At 36.1% G+C, this 20371-nt stretch overlaps 2 protein-coding genes and 2 non-coding genes across 4 annotated transcripts; all 4 read left to right on the top strand.

The window, feature by feature from the left end:
* Positions 1–16: 16 nt before the first annotated feature.
* On the top strand, positions 17–4210 carry calr3a (calreticulin 3a). Its single transcript, XM_058760744.1, has 9 exons — positions 17–219; positions 1054–1155; positions 1289–1492; positions 1646–1740; positions 1821–2030; positions 2135–2248; positions 2704–2847; positions 3478–3570; positions 3710–4210. The coding sequence occupies exons 1-9, from the start codon at positions 129–131 to the stop codon at positions 3905–3907; spliced, it is 1251 nt and encodes a 416-aa protein (XP_058616727.1). The 5' UTR covers positions 17–128; the 3' UTR covers positions 3908–4210.
* Positions 4211–4617: 407 nt separating this feature from the next.
* On the top strand, positions 4618–13214 carry rad23ab (RAD23 homolog A, nucleotide excision repair protein b). Its single transcript, XM_058760743.1, has 10 exons — positions 4618–5026; positions 6304–6385; positions 6541–6620; positions 7715–8046; positions 8131–8177; positions 8263–8390; positions 9492–9603; positions 11372–11529; positions 11603–11743; positions 12564–13214. The coding sequence occupies exons 1-10, from the start codon at positions 4841–4843 to the stop codon at positions 12675–12677; spliced, it is 1380 nt and encodes a 459-aa protein (XP_058616726.1). The 5' UTR covers positions 4618–4840; the 3' UTR covers positions 12678–13214.
* Positions 13215–18798: 5584 nt separating this feature from the next.
* trnad-guc (transfer RNA aspartic acid (anticodon GUC)) lies at positions 18799–18870 on the top strand. Its single transcript has one exon. It is a non-coding gene; the product is annotated as a tRNA-Asp (tRNA).
* A 1256-nt stretch (positions 18871–20126) lies between these two features.
* Positions 20127–20198, top strand: trnad-guc (transfer RNA aspartic acid (anticodon GUC)). The gene has a single exon. It is a non-coding gene; the product is annotated as a tRNA-Asp (tRNA).
* Positions 20199–20371: the final 173 nt, after the last annotated feature.

Here is a 20371-nt window from a genome sequence, read left to right on the forward strand (position 1 = left end):
CCGGCCAATAGTTCTCAGCCATCTGTGCAGGAACACAACCGAGCCATATTTCACTGACCATTAGCTCCAGCGCCATTCATTATTATATCGGGATCTTCATCTAATACAGATCCTTTAACAGTGCAGAGATGCGGATCACTGCTGCAGTGTGCTTTATATCTGCACTGGCATGTGCTGCATATGCAGAGGTGTATTTTAAAGAACAATTTCTGGACGGAGGTAATTTCACTTCTTTGATCGTGTATGACATCAGATACATTGTCACTTTTTCATTGAGATGAAAGTGTTTCTTGAAAATGTCAAAATAATGTGTCTTTAATGTCTTTTTGTGATGTATTGAGCAAGTTTACTTTCATGCATTTCTGCGATCAAAACCTGTTTTATTGTTTCGCCAGTGTCACTTTCATTTACTGTATTTGCATACTAAACCGTGTTATACAATTTACAAGTCATGCTAAGAATCCAGGATTTGTGCAAATGATTCAGATTTTTGTCAAAATGCGTACTTAATTATGGATTTTGACAATCGGGAAATACCTTTCATGAATCAAAGTGTTAGGTTTTGGTTTCAGTTCACTTTTTATACTATTAAACTTGTCGTATATATATATATATATAAAAAAAATATGTTTCATATCTGTTGTTTTTAACTTACAATTATTTGCATAATTTAAATTATTTTATAATTGACATTACATTTGACGTTGTTATATACACACACACATACATGTAGGCCTGTGTGTGTGTATTATACTATTATATTAAAAAAGTGTCATAAAAAAAAAGTACAGTACGAAATATTAACGACTTCATTTTGTGACTTGCTATAGACAAAAAATGAGTGAAAAAGTCTTACAACAGAGGTAGACATATCTCAAAAAATAGTGCTCTCATTACTGTAACAAAATTATTACTGGATGACGGCAACAAAAAAATCATTTAAAAATAGTCAGAAATAAGCTGCACAAAGTAAATTCAATATCAATTGATATGATATGGGGAAAAAAAATGTAATATTGATTGCATTCTTATATTTTTGCTTTGTCTCTCCAGATGGTTGGAAAAGCCGATGGGTGGAATCCAAACACAAATCTGACTATGGCCAGTGGAAACTGACCTCAGGGAAATTCTACGGCGATGCCGAGCTTGATAAAGGTCAGGGGTCACGCCTTCTTTCACCGGCACTTGATTGCTTATGCAAATGTCTTCATCTGAAAAGAAAATGCAAATAAGTACAAGTCGATGTGAGATGACTTAAAATAATGCAATGGTTTTTTTCCCCTTCAAGGTTTGCAGACAAGTCAAGAAGCTCGGTTTTACGCTCTATCCAGTCGCTTTGACTCATTTAGTAACGAGGGTAAACCGCTTGTCATCCAGTTCACTGTGAAACATGAGCAGAAGATCGACTGTGGTGGCGGGTACGTGAAAATCTTCCCCGCTGACCTGGAACAGACCGATATGCACGGCGAATCGCAGTACTACATCATGTTTGGTAAGTCATGATTGGTGCCTTAAAATGTTGCGTCTTCCACCAAGAAAACTAGCAAAACGTGAACAACATCGACGAAGTGCAATGTGAAATCCAAACTGATGGCATTTACTTTCACTATTTTTGTGTCATTTTTCACTTTGATCTTCCTTGTAGGACCCGACATCTGTGGCTACAGCACCAAGAAAGTTCACGTCATTTTCAACTACAAAGGGCAGAACCGCCTAATCAAGAAGGACATCAAATGCAAAGTATGTTTTATTAATGTAATTAAAATATCTCGATTTAATCACAGCTGTTGCAATTTAGTTCTTCCGCTTGCACCCGTCAGGATGATGAACTCACGCACCTGTATACGCTGATCCTGCGGCCAGACCAGACATACGAAGTCAAAATCGACAACGAGAAAGTAGAATCGGGTTCTCTGGAGGAAGACTGGGATTTCCTTCCTCCAAAAAAGATCAAGGATCCCGAGGCCAAGAAGCCAGAGGATTGGGACGACCGGGCGAAAATCGACGATCCTGAAGACACTAAATCTGAGGTGCGTTTTCAATTGACAAAGCTGTAGTGTGCAGAAATCTTTGCAATATTTTAAAAAAGTTGTTCTTTGACTTGAATCCAGTGGTGCTTTAACTTTATATTTAGGATTGGGACAAACCTGAGAACATTCCCGACCCTGACGCCAAGAAACCAGACGATTGGGATGAAGACATGGATGGAGAATGGGAACCTGCCATGATCCCGAACCCAGAGTACAAGGTACAAAATGACAGTCCTAACATAGAAGATCCTGATATTTCAATATCTACCAAACATGAAGCTATAAGGTGCTTCAAAGTGGTCAGATTGGTCTAGTTTGACGGTTTTGGACATTAGACCACTTTAGAGTAGTCTTTTCTGCAGGGTAAGCTTCTACAAGAAGGTTTTGGGTTCAAGACCAAGTAGATTTGGATTTTCTAGTAGTTTTTAAGAGCGAGTAATGGTTGGTTTGGTCTAGTTTTAGACCCTGGGAGACCAGCTAAAACCACTTTAGATTGGTTTCAGTCCCAAATAGGTTTGGACTTTTTAGGAGTTTTTGATAGAAATTAATACTCAAGGTTGTTTCACATGGACCATTTCTACTGTATTTTCAAAACTAACTTCTCAATCAGAGTGATTGTTCATTATGCAGGAACCAGTTTTACCAACTGGCTAACAAAGCTGTGTTTACGTAGGGCGAGTGGAAACCAAAACAGATCGACAACCCCAACTACAAAGGCACCTGGATTCACCCTGAAATTGACAACCCTGAATACACTCCAGATGACTCCATTTACAAATTTGACAACATTGGCATTCTGGGATTGGATCTTTGGCAGGTATGGTTTAGATTGGCGTACCGTTAAACCAACATCGTAATTAAAGTTCATTTGTAGTTTTTAAACAAATTTGGTTTGGTTATCTCTGGTGACATTAACCAGTCCACCAGGATTAAAATATTTTTCCAGAATTTCGAGGAATAACATATTTACAATTTTAGGTATGACATTAGATATACAATAGTTGTACATTTGCATAAAAAAAGAAACAAAATGCAGAAAGCATGTTTATTTTTGTGTTTTACAAAATTCTGACACAAAACAGTTATTTTTAACAAAGTAAATTGTAATGGAGCACACAGGTATAGCATTGGTTTCTTTTTCGAACGTACTTTTTAATGGCACATTGTGCAGAATTGCACATTTTTTTTGTTTTTATGTTTTGTTCCGCAAAAAAATTAAGAACTGCAAAGGAATTTAAGAGTTGCGCAAGTACCGCACTGAATTCTTTGTTTGTGACTTTTTCTCATTCATGCATTGCCACACCAACATATCAATAACTTTTTTATGTAATACTGCAGGTTTTTTTTTTTTTTTATTGCAGTCATTTTGTGGTTAAATGGCAATTTATGCAGGATTGCAAAATTTTGTTGATTATCTTGTTTAGTGATCTTTTGACCTTTCTTACAGGTGAAAACTGGAACGATCTTTGATAACTTCCTGATCACTGATGATGTTGAGGAGGCCGAAAAATTTGGTACAGAAACGTGGGGCGCAACAAAGGTAATTATGTCTTTTGACAACATATTAGAATTAATTACTTGCAGTTATTTGATTTCAGTGATCAGTTCTTACATTTGTTTACTCAACATTGTTAATTAACCATAAAAACTAATGGCATGATGTTATTTTTATGTATCAGGGACCAGAAAAGAAAATGAAGGACCAGCAGGAAGAGGAAGAACGGAAGAAGAGTGAAGATGAGGAAAAGAGCAAGAAGGATGGGGATAATGAGGAAGACATGGAGGATGTAGATGATGGACCAGAGGAGCACACAGAAGAACTTCCTGAGGATGAAGAGGAGGGTGAGGACGATACGGTCCCTAAAGACGAGTTGTGAAGTGGAGTTTCCTTCTGAATGAGCAGATCTGATGTGTTTCTGATGTCTTTTTCTTTATATATGTGGTGTGAATTTTTGGCCCAGCCCCTTTCTAGAAACAAGTTGCATCCCATAACTCAAATTTATTTTGGTTTTGCTGCTAGAAGCCCCAAAAAAAAACACATTTAGAGTATGACCTGATAAACTTTAGATTAATTAATGTTTGGGTTTCTGTTCTGTCTTGAGTTGCGCAAGGGGAAAATTCTAATGTCTCATTTGTTGGATTTGCACTTTTTTAAAATAAATGATTTATTTTTAAATGCTTGTCTGGCTCATATTTTGCGGATGTTAAATTGTCCTAATTTTTGGTTGAAAGTAAATGTTTACTTAATAAATGTAAGTACTTGAAATAATCCAATATTTACATTTAAATAATGTCATAAATGAGTTATAAAGAATATTCAGGGAGCCATTTTGTTGTCAAGTGACAAGAAAACCATAAACGGGACCCTTGTAGACTGAAAAAGTCTCTTAACAATATCAGAAAACGGGACTTTTTTTTCATGACAAGACAAGGTTATCTGAAAGTATTGAATGGTAAAACATCAAGAAAAACTCATGATTTATGTTCAAAAACACATTCTGTCTCGATTTACAATGTGTCTTCACTACTAATCAAGACTTTTGTTGAAAAATGCTGTACATGCTTTTCAAAACCAACAACATGTATATATAAATTATATTTCTGCTAACTAAGAACGAGTGTTTTAAAATTAGTCTATTTTGTGACATGCTTGTCACTGACGAGCCCAGTGAAGCTAGTTCACTGGGAAAGCTCTAGAAACGTGTTGCTTTGGCATTTTATCTCAAATAATGCCAGTCAGACATTCATACGACTCTTAGGGGTCACTGTACGTCCGTGTGTCCATGTGTCTTGTCCAATTCAGCAAGTAGATGGCGTCTTCGCATAACACAGGCGCCCCATCCCTCCTGAAGATAGCTGAGTCACATCTCCACGCGCGCTCAGACACTTCCCAGGCTGTATTTCGCGGGGTCTCGCGCTCAAACACAATGCTGACGATCACTCTGAAGACCCTCCAGCAGCAGACGTTCAAAGTACAGATAGACGAAGAGCTGACGGTGAGTGTGCCCGTCTGTGCCCGTGTAAACATGCCAGCGAGCGGGCATGACGCGCTGGGAAACGCCGCGGCCTCTCGGCGGCTGGTGCGCGTGAAGCAGTCGCTGTCATTGTACAATATTACATTATAACAGGTGACGTCACAGAGCCGCACATTCTAACGGCTGTTAATTTGAAAATAACGGTCGCGTTGTTCACTTTAACGGTCTGTTTACACTCTCTTCTTGTGGCAAGCCGTTTCAACACCTATTCGATTAAACTAACTAGTCTTGTGAATGTTACTTATTACTTATCTTAATTGCCAGCAAGTAGACCAATAGTGATAAGTACAAACTGTCTATTTCACTAACTAATCATTATTTGTTCTAGAACGCTAGTTATCCCAGTAGTTAGTCACTAATGCTTATTCATTAGACGCTAGGACTTCACTATTCTACTAATTATTGCGTTGCCACTAGTTAAAAATGCTAATTTTTGCCCCTAAACTCTTTTGGGGTCGGTTAACTATACACTACTAACTTGTTATTGCTTGTACCTCTTCTAGTTTTACTATTAGAGGCAGATATGTATGTAACTTTTATTTATACCAGTAGTTACTAGTATGTATTCCAGCTTTACTAATCTGTATTCAATAGATGCTAGTATTTATAAATTAAATATTTGTATGTATGCCAACTGTGACTAGTAGAATTTATTCTTTTTTTTTTTAATAAGTTATGAATGGGTACTTTATAGTTCGATAAATCTTACTAGAACGGTCAAAAATGCTACTAATAACTGGAATACACAGTAGTGTATGCTAGTTTGTTTTATGAATGAATATTAAAACAGCTTGCCATGCTTCTTGTTTTCCTAGAATGACAATGCATTACTGATATGGATTTTATAAATGTTATGATCTGTTATTTTTTAAAGCTTATTTTTATGCTGCCAGATGAATATCTTGGTCATTTAAATGGCTAATTTTTCTAAATGTGTTATTTTTGTAATGAGTATTTGAATTCATTTAGGGTGAAAATTTAGTTTTTTAATCATGAATCATTTAATTATTCTGACTGTGATTGAGCAAAGCAACGAGCTGAAATGACTTCATAATTCAGCATATGCCCATATGAATCCTTTGCTTTGGTTATTTAAGATAGTTTGGGAAGCACATGACCATTAGTTGCCTGCTTTCATAATCATACAGTTCTTGAGTCTTATTCTGTCCTTGAAAGCACATTCTTGAATTGTGAAGATGTTTCTAATAAAATTCTGTACTTGTATATTGTAAATACAGGTAAAGGCTCTTAAAGAGAAGATAGAGGAAGAAAAGGGGCAAGATGCTTTTCCAGCTGTCGGTCAAAAACTAATCTATGCAGGTCTGTTTCTTTGGCCATTTGTTATTTCTGCCATCACAAAGCTGATATTATAATTACTGCCAAATTTAACTTTTTGCTATATCCTTCCTCTGTTTTAATGAGACGCTCTTAGATTTATGAAATTGCATTTGTGTTTTTTTTTCCATAAAATGCAGGCAAAATTTTGAATGACGATATAGCTCTAAAAGAATATAAGATAGATGAGAAGAACTTTGTCGTGGTGATGGTTACAAAGGTAAAGCTGTTTTATCTCTCACAATTCTTTCATTGTCTTCTTCATAAGCTCATTGCATTTTTTACATGTATATATGCAAGTTTCAGTCCCATTATAGCCTTTAAAAATTATTTTCCTTCCATACGTTCTTTCAAATTTTTGGATGTTGCATAAAAAAGCGCTGGATGGAAATGCCAAGATGTGCATAAAATCTTAAAAATGCACATAAATTAACCAATGGACATAAAACAATTAAAAACACTTTTGAGGCGAGTATTTATTTATTTTTTATCCGATAAGAAAATCTTTCTATAAACTATGTTGGAATCACATTTAGGGGTGTATTCATGACACAGTTTTCAACTAAAAACAAAAACAACTTGTTATGCCTTTTGGCCGTTCATTCGCACCACTATCATCTCTGTGTAAACTCTGCGCTATCTCACGGGCAATGCGTACATATTTTATGAAGTGGCTAATTCTGTGACAGGAAATCCTTTGTATGAATTTGCCACCTCGTAAAATACGTAGGAATTGCCATGAGATTGGGTTGGTAAACTACGAAAATGCAAATTTGTGAAAAGGTGCGATTTCTGTGACGGTAGGTTTAGGGGCGAGGTTAGGGGTGGTCCTTCGTAGGAATTACTACGAATTTATGGCCTGGTATGCATAATACTATGTATTAACTCATTTTCATGGATCCGTGTTGGCGAGGATCATTTTAACAACATTGTCATCTATACGCAAAACTTGTCAAAAACATTTTTGTGTAAATGTACCCTTACTGAATAAATTCCCAGAACAATCATCACAAGATTGCATTCACAAATATCAGACATACAAACGCTAGATAGCATGACTGCGATTGTTATTGCGTTTCATCTGCGCACAAGTTTATTTTGTAGGAAAAAGCTCCAAAGTGCTTTCACCGTTTGCTGCAACTTGCCAGTTTCCCAGGAAGTGACGTTTTTGTTGTCTTGAGCACGTTTCTTTATCCGCATGTGTTTTATGCAAAATTTCATTTCAAGTCATTTGCAACTTTGGATAGAAACAGTGTTAAAGTTCATTAGCAGGTTTCTATAGTTCTCTGTGCAGTTGTGTTTCTTTTTCTACAGCCCAAACCTGCAGCATCTCCACAAGCTCCTGCTCCTACGCCGGCAGCTGCCGCTACCGTTAGCGCAACTGTCGACGAAACCCCTGCACATCCGCCTTCAACTCCTGCTGCGCCTCCTGCTGTCTCCACAGTGCCTGTATCGACCCCCACTCCCGCTCCCATAGAACCAGCGGCATCGGCGGAGCCGCCCGCGCCGCCCATCACAGCGCCCCCTGCTGCCTCGGAGGCTGCTGCGGAAAAGCCTGAGCCTGTTAGCACGACTCACGCTCCGATCTCAGAAGAGGAGAACCAGGAAGCCCAAGAGGAGCAGGCCATCGCCCAATCAGAGGCCAGGTACGGCCACACCCATAAAAAAAACAAACACTTTTTATTGCTCAAAGAATGAAAATTCCTCAATTTGTTGTCTGTTTTGTTCAGCATTACAGATGATTTGGGTATTTTAGAAGCAGCTGCGTCCATACTAGGTATGTTAGGGTTTTCGCTTTTGTTATAAACCAGGTAAAGAGAAATGAAATTGACTTTAACATCTGTCGCCTTTCATTTCTTTAGTTACAGGTCAAGCGTATGAAAATTTGGTGACAGAAATCATGTCAATGGGTTATGAGAGAGAACAGGTGATTGCCGCCTTACGAGCAAGTTTTAACAATCCGGACAGAGCCGTGGAGTATCTGCTTATGGTGAGAGTTACTAATGTACTTACTATAGTAAAGCTGCTGATGTTTTATCCCCCCTGCCCCCTCCCCCCAAAAAAGAGATTAAAATGCTAATAGAACTAGTTTTGTTCAAAGTCAACATGAAATTACATTTGCAATCTATTTTACTTTATAATGTGACAAATTTCTGAGTGAAACAGGGACTTTTATTGATATTTGCACTTTGCAGCTCTTTAATATTGTCCATTTGCTTGGTAAAGTAATCTTACTTAATATAATGTTTGGATAATTTCTCAACTTTTAAAATCGCTTTTTAAATCTTAAGACATATCCTAAAAAAAAGGTAAGAAAAAATAAAAACAAAATGACTGCAACCATTTAGATCATCAAACCAACTTTGTCCAAGTATATACATAATGAACACTAATACTAAAATGTATTTTAATATTAAATTAAGTATTTAAATGACATACAATTATTTAAATACATATTAAATTATTAATACATATTTAAATGCATATAAAATTGAATTATTTTATATCAGTTATCAATAATAAATAAATTATTTATATAAATTATTTCAAATGATTTAAATACATTTTAAATTATTAATATTAACACATGAAAAGATAATCAAATATTGAAATCCATTGTGATCACCAAACAAAGTTAGTATAAATAAACTAGTATAAATAACAATAGTAATAATAATGATAACATTAATACTACAATTAATTTTAATCATAGATTAATTATTTAAATACATATTAAGTTAATAATATTAATGCTGTAATGCACATATTTCATTTTTTATTGATGCTGTCTAATGATCATGTACAAAATAATACAAAAATATTAAATATTATAAATGTTTATTAATTGTATTATAATTCATGATTAATTACCGATGATTAATGAAAAATAACACTGTCAAGTTTATTTTAATTCTTTAACTTAATTTTATTTGTCTTTTTAGTTAGAATATCACCAATGAATTGTGCACATAATTAATGAATATTAATAAAGACAATGTGGTCAAACTTGCTTTCATGTTGACTTGGAATAGTGCCTTGTTTAAACCGCACAGATTCACAAATGAACGAGCTGTTACTGTCCGTTCCTCAGGGTATTCCCACAGAATCCGAGCAGCCGCCGCAGGAAGTAGTGCGGCCCACGCCGGTGTCTAACCCCACCCCTCCAGCACCACAGCGACCTCAGCCGCCGCCCGCTGCAGCCGGTGAGTGGCCATTTGTTCATGACGTGTGGAAATAGACGCCCATTTGCCCTGCAGCTGCCGCCTTCTTGCTAATTCGCTGAATCGTTATTTCGGTAACACAGCTGATGGCGGAGTCTTTATTTACACTCATGGGCATCGCTGAGTTCTGTTCATTAGACAAATGAGGAAGCATAAAGGTCAATATCTCAATAAAATCTGCCCCCAAATTAGCATTAATGAGTTGTGAATGTGAACTTTGGACTTAAAGGTGATGTGCGTAAATTTTACAGTGTTTTTTTAAACGTAACTTTCTAAATGTTGTTGAGGGTCAGTTTGACCCACGTTTGATTTCTAAACATTGGTTTAACTGTTTTACTTGTTGTAATTTGGTGGCTTTTTCTCCTTTTGGGTTATGAATGTGTGTGCAAAGTTTCGACACATAGATGTGTTTTGGAAAGGCTGAACAAATTTTGGTGGTGTTGGGGTCAAATTGACCGTCATTTGTTTCCATGCAGTTTTCCAAAAAAACAAAAAAAACCTTTATTGTAGCTTGTCAAAGACTAAAATATGATGTACATGAAAATGTTTACTCAAAATTGAAGACTTTCTTCATTATGAGTTTCAAAGTCAAATGTTCTGTGAAATTATGTTTTTGGATCTCAATTATTAGTCGGTTGCTGCACTAAAACAGAAAGGAAGTGTTAGAAACCCATTTTACCCTTAAAAAAATGACAATGACAAATAAAAAATAACAAAAACACACAACAAAATTACTAAAACTTTGACTAAAATTTTAATGAAAACAAAAAAATATAAAAATAAAAACATTCAAAATATTAATAAAAACTTTAATAGTATTTCACTAATTTACACTACAGTACAAACAATTTAGGTAATAATTATGCTTAGTGTATTGTCACTTGCATCATTATAGAACTAGTCAAAAGATTAAAATATAAAAAATAAATTCACTGAAATTTTGAAAATAACACTTTTTTTTTTTTTTTGGGGTCCCTGCCAAGCTACAATTAGTGTTTTTTTTTTTTTTTGTATGATTAATATATTATTATAGTTTTTCTTAATATTTTGAATTAGGTTTTTCTTTATATTTTCCAATTTTATTTTAAACTACTTTTAAAATTAAAAAAAGACAGCAAAATTACTTAATAAAGGTTTTATCAAGTTTTAGTTGATTTAGTTTGAGTCCAGTTTAACTTCAGTACTTAAAAATAAGAAATAAAATGGTTTTACTTTCATAAAAATTTTTTTTTTTACATATTTAAATTAAAAAATAAACAAATACAAAATTGCTAAAACTTAAAAGTGAAAATAGACAATATAAAAATAAAATTCAAATATGAAAAGAATACATAATAGTATATCAATAATGATAAAATAAAACTGCCATAAAGAAATTCTATGTTTATTATATATATATATATTTAAAATATTTTATTCATATTGTTAAAAAAAATATATATTAATTCAAATGATTTAAATAAATATTAAATTATTTACATTAATACTGTTTGCATAATTAATATATTTATAATGTTGATTTCTGGCAAATTTTGTGAGGGTCAACAGATGCGTCATAAAAAGTAGACACTTTGTAGACACGTTGTCTTTATGTTTACTTTCTCATTTGGAGGCACAGAAAAGACACAGTGTTGCATAATACACTGCAGTAGGAAACAAAGGAAATGGTTTTCTTTTTGCTTTTCCTCGATGGCGGTCCACCGGCGTACCGGGCCGGACTCCTCTACAGCCCTTTCTGTCCTGTGAACAGGTGCGGAGTCGGGAGCGGCGCAGGCCTCGGCGAACCCGCTGGAGTTCCTGAGGAACCAGCCACAGTTTCAGCAGATGCGTCAGATCATCCAGCAGAACCCGGCGCTGCTGCCAGCGCTCCTGCAGCAGCTCGGTCGAGATAACCCGCAGCTCCTGCAGGTGGGTGGAGCTTAGCACAGAGCTGCTGAGATTGGACGCACAACGCTGAATCTATGCTTATTTTTCCGTGCAGCAAATCACGCAGCATCAGGAGCGATTCGTGCAAATGTTGAACGAGCCGCACGTAGGCGAGGCCGGAGCCGCTGAAGCTCCCAGCGCACCACAGACCAACTACATCCAGGTCACGCCACAGGAGAAGGAGGCCATTGAGAGGGTACGCTAACAATGCTACGAACGTTTGGCTTGAAGACGAAGTATAATTTCTGTGATACTAGGGACAACGAACAGACCAATGTGAAATTTAGTTTTACTAGCCATTTGGTCATGCTAGTGTCACGGAAATTACACAAAAATAAGAAAAAATTAGAATTTTTAATTTAGTTTTTAAAGCTGAAAATGTGTTTTAAATTAAAATAAAATACTAATAAAACTATCCACTTTTACTTAAAGTCAGCATGGAATGACATTTGCTATTCATTTTCATCAAAGTAAAACAAATATATGCATATACATTCTTTTTTTTTTGGTTTATGCTGAAATGGCAAAGTAATTAAAAATAAATAAATTAAAACAAATAAATAAAAAGTAATAAAATTATATAGATGTATTTTTAAAAGAAAAACTTAATTACTAAAGGTTTACCTAAAAGTGAAAATATAAAAAAAAACATTTAAGAAACTACAAGGTAAAATATGTTATATAAACTAAATATTAACAAACTATTATAATATATCAATAATATATATTTATATATATACTAACTATGATATTTTAATTGAATGTTTATATTTATAATTACTCAACTTTTTAAGTCATTTATGAATTAAATAATATATACATATACACATACACATACACACACACACACACACACACACACACAATGTAATTTGATGTCAGGGTTAACAAAAATAAATAAAATAAACTTTAAATAAAATAAAATAATAAAAAGATTTTAATTAATTAAAAATTATTGAACAGTCTTTTCACACAACATGTTTTAACATTTTATAAAATTGCGTTATGTTTTCTAGTTAAAAGCTCTGGGGTTTCCAGAGGGACTCGTCATCCAAGCCTACTTCGCCTGCGAGAAGAACGAAAACCTCGCCGCAAACTTCCTGCTCCAGCAGAACTTTGACGATGAGTGAACGTTAACCATTTAGACGCGACGACACTCGGAGGACGGCAACGGAGAGAATGCAAGCGCTAGGCCGCATGTTGCGCGCGTGTGTGTGTGAATGTGTGCGTTAAAGCGAATAGAACGTCGACTGGTCTTCCATGAGGATTTTCATGGAGTTTAAACTGAAGCCATGATGTGACGTTATTATCAGCACAGCTAATTTTTTTTTCGATAGATATAGCCGATCCTTTACGACGAGGTGTACGTTGTCTGTCTGGTTTCTGCTGCTATCTCTGCTGTGTGCGTCGAGTGAGGTTTTATTTATCAGTTAAAACCCTGCCAAAAAAAACCTCTCAAGGTCATCGCTCATTTCTCGCAATTGTTTTTCAGTATTAATAATGAGACGTTTCAGTCGAAGTAGATGCCAAATTTAATTTGTAGCCAATGAAAACAAGCCTTTGATGGATAGACATGTGTCTTTTCAACACGTTGTACCATTTTTTGTTGCGTTTTCTCCACTGGAACATTTTTGGAAATATTTCAAATTAAATATGGTGTCTACTTGTGCCATGTTATGTCATTTTTAGTGTTTACTTTTCTTTCATTATGAGCCTCTACTGTGTAAATTACAATGATTATGCAGTGGACGTCACCAAACTACTTTTCAACTCATCTGTTCTCCTACATTAAACCATTAATGTTAAAAATGAACCAAATTTTCTGCACTGCATGGGTATTTTAGTATCTTTAAACCCATGTTTAAAATAAGAACCGTCGATAACAGGATAGTTTTTGGTAAAAAAAACAGCATTAATTAACTAGATTTTATTTTCTGTTATTTGATAAGGCAAGTTTAACAAAAATTTTAATTCGGTCATCATTTACTCACCCTCAATTTCTTTCTTCTGATGAACACAAAATAAGACATTTGAAGAATGTTGGTAACCAAAAAGGTAACGGTAACCATTGCTTTCCATAGTATAGGAAAAAAAATACTATGAAAGTCAATGGCTACCGTCAACAGGTGACGGTAGCCATTGACTTCCATAGTGGGGTTTTTTCCCCATGCTATGGAAGGCAATGCCTACCGTCAACTGTAACCAAACAGGTGATGGTTATGGAAGCATATGTGTAGCAAAATTCAATTTGAAATGTAATATGCAAAATGGAAAAGCAATATGTAAAAAGGCAATGTATTTCTGTATTTAAATTTACATTTTCCCATACATATGTGCAACATTTAGTGCAAAATGAAATTGAAAATTCAGTTATATAATTTAAATTTGCCGTTTTCTACACTAGTTTTAATATGCAAATTAAAATATATTTTAAAGCTTTATAAGTTGCAAAATTAAAATGAAAATCTATTACCCAAATTGATTAGATATGTTTAACATGTCCAAGAAAAAACTATAGCAAAATTATAATTTAAACGCTGTTTTTCCTAAATGCATTTAGACTTAGGGGTAGGACACTTGGGATTGCATTTTCATCGTGATACCGAGTGATAATTGTAGCAAAATGCAATGAGAATTTCAAAATGCATTCTGAGCCAAAGGTGCAGCAAAAGGGTAGCAAAATGGTGATTTAAATGTCTTTATTTTTCTTAAATGCATTGACACTTACATATATGACATTTCAATTGCATTTTCATTAAATACCCCATGATGAATACAGTTTAAGTCATTTGAAAATGCATTCCGAGCCGAGCAATGCAATATGTATTGCTGTCAATCATTACATCAAGGCGGGGCTCGTCAAGAGGACGCACGATTGGTCAATATTCACCGTTAACCAAACGCTTTTCACCTGCCTGAACATCTCTCACTGTTTACACTCGCATTGATGCACATAAGCAAACTGACAGTGCTATTCTACACTTATTTACTTCCTTACCTTATATTTTATTACTCTATTTTTAATCCGTAAAATAGAACGTGTTCCGTGGCAGTGTTTCCAACATTGATAATAAATCAGCATATTAGAATGATTTCTGAAGGACCATGCATTGAAGACTGGAGTAATGATGCTGAAAATTCAGCTTTGAATCACAGAAATAAATGATATTTTAAAGTATATTAAAATAGAAAAACATTCTTTTAAATTGTAATAATAATTCACAATATTAGTTTTTTTTTCTGTATCTTTGATCAAATAAATGCAGGCTTAATGAGCACAAGACACTTTCATAATGCTGCATAATTATCAAAAATGGTAATATAATAAAGTCCTTTCATGTCACCATTTTCGCCAGCCTACACTTCACACAATAGTCCTGTAGGTGGCACTTGGGCTTCATCAACTATGAGAGTTTCATGAAATAGTAAACGGTGTAGGATATCATACATAAATATAAGTGAATTGAATAGCCTACAGATTACCATTATTACCTTTTGTTTTGTGCAGTGCTTTTGTAGTCATTCAGCATCTATTTTCTCGGCGATGTAATTTGATTTATAAAATGAGACAAGTTTGTTTGGTATTTTTTCCTTCCGTCGACCCACTCACTGATAGAACCATATATGGCTTGAGAGCCTATGTTTTCTGAACAGACTGTGGAATATCAGTCAGTCGAACAAAATGCACGCAACCCATAGCAATGCCTCAGATTGACAGATATGTAAAAATAAACTTTTTTTTTCCGACTTTTGAGCGATTAGTTACCGTTTTGTACACAGTATCATGTTAATTAAAATACAAATGCATTTTGTTTTATTGACCACAATCATTGATATTTGTCTGAGAGGGGCACTTTTGAATAATAAGGGCAGGGGCTCGAGCCCCCAATGTAGACCGATGTTGTGTCCAATGTAGACACTGTATAAGGTGGCAAATTGGTAAATAAGTGTAGAATAGCACTGTCTGTTTGCTTATGTGCATCAATCCGAGTGTAAACGGTGAGAGATGTTCAGGCAGGTGAAAAGCATTTGGTTAACGGTGAATATTGACCTAATACTCGTCCTCTTGCCAAGCCCTGCCTTGATGTAATGATTGACAGCTAGGGGGGCGTGATCGGCTCAGAATGCATTTTCAAATCCACAATGACTTAAACTATATTCATTGCGGTGTTTTTAATGAAAATGCAATTGAAACGTCATATATGTAAGTGTCAATGCATTTACACTTTAAATGATAATTTTGCTACAGTTTTTGCTTGGACATGTTAAACATATCTAATCAATTTGAGTAATTGATTTTCATTTTCATTTTGCAACTTATAAAGCTTTAAAATCTGTTTTTAATTTGCATATTAAAACTAGTGTAGAAAATGGCAAATTTAAATTATATAATTGAATTTTAATTTTGCACTAAATGTTGCACATACATATGGGAAAATGTAAATTTAAATACAGAAATACATTGCCGTTTTTGCAAATTGAATTTTGCTACACATATGCTTCCACAGATGGTATCCATTGACTTCCACAATGTTTTTTCCATACTATGGAGGGTAATGGATACCGTCGACTGTAACCAGAAAAAAAACACTATGGAAGTCAATGGCTATCAATTATTTGGTTACAGTTGACAGTAGTATATTATAGTTTCCATAGTATAGTATGGAACAAAATACTATGGAAGTCAATGGCTACCGTCAACTGTTTCGTTACCAACATTCTTTCTTATTTCATTCTTAATTTTCATTTTTTGGTGAACTATCCCTTTATTAACTCTAATTCCCACTAGAACCAGTTCAGTATGCAGTAGAAACTGAATGAGCAGTAGTTTTGAATGGAGCCCGAAATGCTGCAACAATTGTAGGTATTTTATGTGGTGAAGCTACTGAATGTGGTCGAGTGTCTCAGCGGGTCTCATAAATATATGCATTGTAATTTGAATATTTGTATATATTCGAGTGAAGGAAAAAACTGTGTTGTCTTGGTCTCTGTTGCACACTTAAGACAGTGCCAAACATAATTAGAAACTGGAAATGAATGAAATTACAGAACTAGCTGCATTGCTTGAAGTGGATGCAGAATGCATATATTTTTATATAAATTATGTGTCCTGCTCCTATAGCCTAGTTTTGAGTTAAAAATGCTGGAAGGCTCTTTTTATTGAGTATGTTAAAAAATCTATAGGTGTTCTGACAGGTACAGGAAGACTAAGCGTCCTGTTTACACTAGGTGATGCAGTTTTGGTATTTCATTTCAGCATTTTATATTCTTTTCTCGTCTTGGGGGATTTGATGTGTGGAGAATGTGAACATGGAGGAGTTTGGTCTTAAATGCAACAGCACATAAGGGTTTGCTGAGTGATTTATGAATGTATTGTTTCAGTGGTGTGTGAAATAAATTGCTTATAAAAAGCTTCAATGAAGTCTCCAAATGGATATAGTTTCATTCATTAGTAATGGATCCATAATCAGAGTGCATATACAGTGGGTACGGAAAGTATTCAGACCCCCTTAAATTTTTCACTCTTTGTTATATTGCAGCCATTTGCTAAAATCATTTAAGTTCATTTTTTTTCCTCATTAATGTACACACAGCACCCCATATTGACAGAAAAACACAGAATTGTTGACATTTTTGCAGATTTATTAAAAAAGAAAAACTGAAATATCACATGGTCCTAAGTATTCAGACCCTTTGCTGTGTCACTCATATTTAACTCAGGTGCTGTCCATTTCTTCTGATCATCCTTGAGATGGTTCTACACCTTCATTTGAGTCCAGCTGTGTTTGATTATACTGATTGGACTTGATTAGGAAAGCCACACACCTGTCTATATAAGACCTTACAGCTCACAGTGCATGTCAGAGCAAATGAGAATCATGAGGTCAAAGGAACTGCCTGAAGAGCTCAGAGACAGAATTGTGGCAAGGCACAGATCTGGCCAAGGTTACAAAAAAATACAAAAAATTTTCAAAAGACGTTTGGGACGACCAGAACCCTTCCTCGAGCTGGCCGTCTGGCCAAACTGAGCTATCGGGGGAGAAGAGCCTTGGTGAGAGAGGTAAAGAAGAACCCAAAGATCACTGTGGCTGAGCTCCAGAGATGCAGTCGGGAGATGGGAGAAAGTTGTAGAAAGTCAACCATCACTGCAGCCCTCCACCAGTCGGGGCTTTATGGCAGAGTGGCCCGACGGAAGCCTCTCCTCAGTGCAAGACGCATGAAAGCCCGCATGGAGTTTGCTAAAAAACACCTGAATAAGATTCTCTGGTCTGATGAGACCAAGATAGAACTTTGGCCTTAATTCTAAGCGGTATGTGTGGAGAAAACCAGGCACTGCTCATCACCTGTCCAATACAGTCCCAACAGTGAAGCATGGTGGTGGCAGCATCATGCTGTGGGGTGTTTTCAGCTGCAGGGACAGGACGACTGGTTGCAATCGAGGGAAAGATGAATGCGGCCAAGTACAGGGATATCCTGGACGAAAACCTTCTCCAGAGTGCTCAGGACCTCAGACTGGGCGAAGGTTTACCTTCCAACAAGACAATGACCCTAAGCACACAGCTAAAATAACGAAGGAGTGGCTTCACAACAACTCCGTGACTGTTCTTGAATGGCCCAGCCAGAGCCCTGACTTAAACCCAATTGAGCATCTCTGGAGAGACCTAAAATGGCTGTCCACCAACGTTTACCATCCAACCTGACAGAACTGGAGAGGATCTGCAAGGAGGAATGGCAGAGGATCCCCAAATCCAGGTGTGAAAAACTTGTTGCATCTTTCCCAAAAAGACTCATGGCTGTATTAGATCAAAAGGGTGCTTCTACTAAATACTGAGCAAAGGGTCTGAATACTTAGGACCATGTGATATTTCAGTTTTTCTTTTTTAATAAATCTGCAAAAATGTCAACAATTCTGTGTTTTTCTGTCAATAAGGGGTGCTGTGTGTACATTAATGAGGGAAAAAAATGAACTTAAATAATTTTAGCAAATGGCTGCAATATAACAAAGAGTGAAAAATTTAAGGGGGTCTGAATACTTTCCGTACCCACTGTATGCTTCTAAAAAATACAATGGTATTAAGAGATTGTCATACACAAACTGTAGTTTTTACATTGTACTTCAATGACCTCTATATTACTATAAAAACCATGATAACCAGATTTGTAAAAAAAAGGTTAAGTCAGTCCAGTCACTGTTGTGAGCAATCAAGTATAAGTTTATGATGCCATCTACTGGTTGCAAGCCCGGCTCACTCCTCGTTAGTATAGTGGTAAGTATCCCCGCCTGTCACGCGGGAGACCGGGGTTCGATTCCCCGACGGGGAGAATAGCTTTCTTTTGAAAACCCATTTCATTTTCAATGGGTTTGAGACTTTTTTTTAATCAAGCAAGAAGTAGGTACATCAGGACCATTAAAGTCAAAGATGACTGACAATTAGCATAGAGTTTTGGATTGACGGTACGGCTCTGCTCTGGGCAAGAATTCCCTGCACATACATGCAGCCAAGCATTGATAAGAGCAGGGAGAGCAGCAATAACCCCCCAGGGTAAACAAAACAGAACCAACATAAATGTACTGCAATACATTTATTGCAGATACGTTTATACATTTAGGGCAGTAGTGGCCTAATGGATAGAGAATTGGACTTATAACCCGAAAGTTACGGGTTTGAGGTCACGGGTCTGGTGGGAATTGTCGGTGGGGAGTGAGTAACCAGCACTCTCTTCACCCTCAATACCATGACTGAGGTGAGATCCTTGAGCAAGGCACCAAAATCCCCAACTGTTCCCCGGGTGGCGCAGCATTGGCTGCCCACTGCTCTGGGTGTGTGTTCACTACTGTGTGTGTGTGCACTTGGATGGGTTAAATGCAGAACAAGAATTCCAAGTATGGGTCATCATACTTGGCCACACGTCATTTCACTCACTCACTTACTTAAATACGTAACTGAGACATTTTATATCATAAAAGAAGGCTGAATCCTGACTGACAAGAGGAGTTGGGGATGGAGAAGGGTAATTTAACCATAATCCTTTGCAATATGAACAGCCAACCATAACTTTTTACACAGTTATACTGAAAGTCAAACATTTGATCTTCAAATTTCAATATATGACAAGATCATACCACACAATTCTCAAAAGCAATAAAACTCCCAAAGTAATATACCCTACATATAGGTTAGACATGTTCAGTTGTCCAACATCTACCCCTTGTGGTTTGTTGTGGTATTGACTTGGACAAAACAAGAAGTTGGACCAGAGCTTAGGAACTGAAAAAGATTTAGTTGAGGAGGATCAGGTTTCTGTCGTTATTGCTCCTGATATAGTGCTCCAGATGGAGGGAGAGTTGTTTTTATGAACCGTGAGCATTTGGCCCAGCTGAGTCCCTACTTCTGAGCCTTTTTTTTTGGTGGTGGTCAGCAGAACACCAGGAAGCATGTTGAGATTAAAGGCCTTGGACCACAGCAGTTCCACACACTAATTGAGTTACAAAAAACTTTTTAAAAAAAATTCTAATGTTATGTAAACTCAAGTGTAATAGTATATGATGCCATCTACTGGCCATATGTTCAGCTCACTCCTCGTTAGTATAGTGGTAAGTATCCCCGCCTGTCACGCGGGAGACCGGGGTTCGATTCCCCGACGGGGAGGAATGCAGTCTTTTGAAAACCCATTTCATTTTCAATGGGTTTGAGACAACAAATGATTTTTATTCAGCAGGAAGTAGGTACTTATGACCTCAGCTTAGGCACAGAGAAAGATTTTGTCAAGAAAGATCAGGATGGTGTCTACGTCACACCTGACATAGTGCTCCAGGTGGAGA

The sequence above is a fragment of the Onychostoma macrolepis genome, chromosome 22 (assembly GCF_012432095.1).
Source record: "Onychostoma macrolepis isolate SWU-2019 chromosome 22, ASM1243209v1, whole genome shotgun sequence".
Lineage (NCBI taxonomy): Eukaryota > Metazoa > Chordata > Actinopteri > Cypriniformes > Cyprinidae > Onychostoma > Onychostoma macrolepis.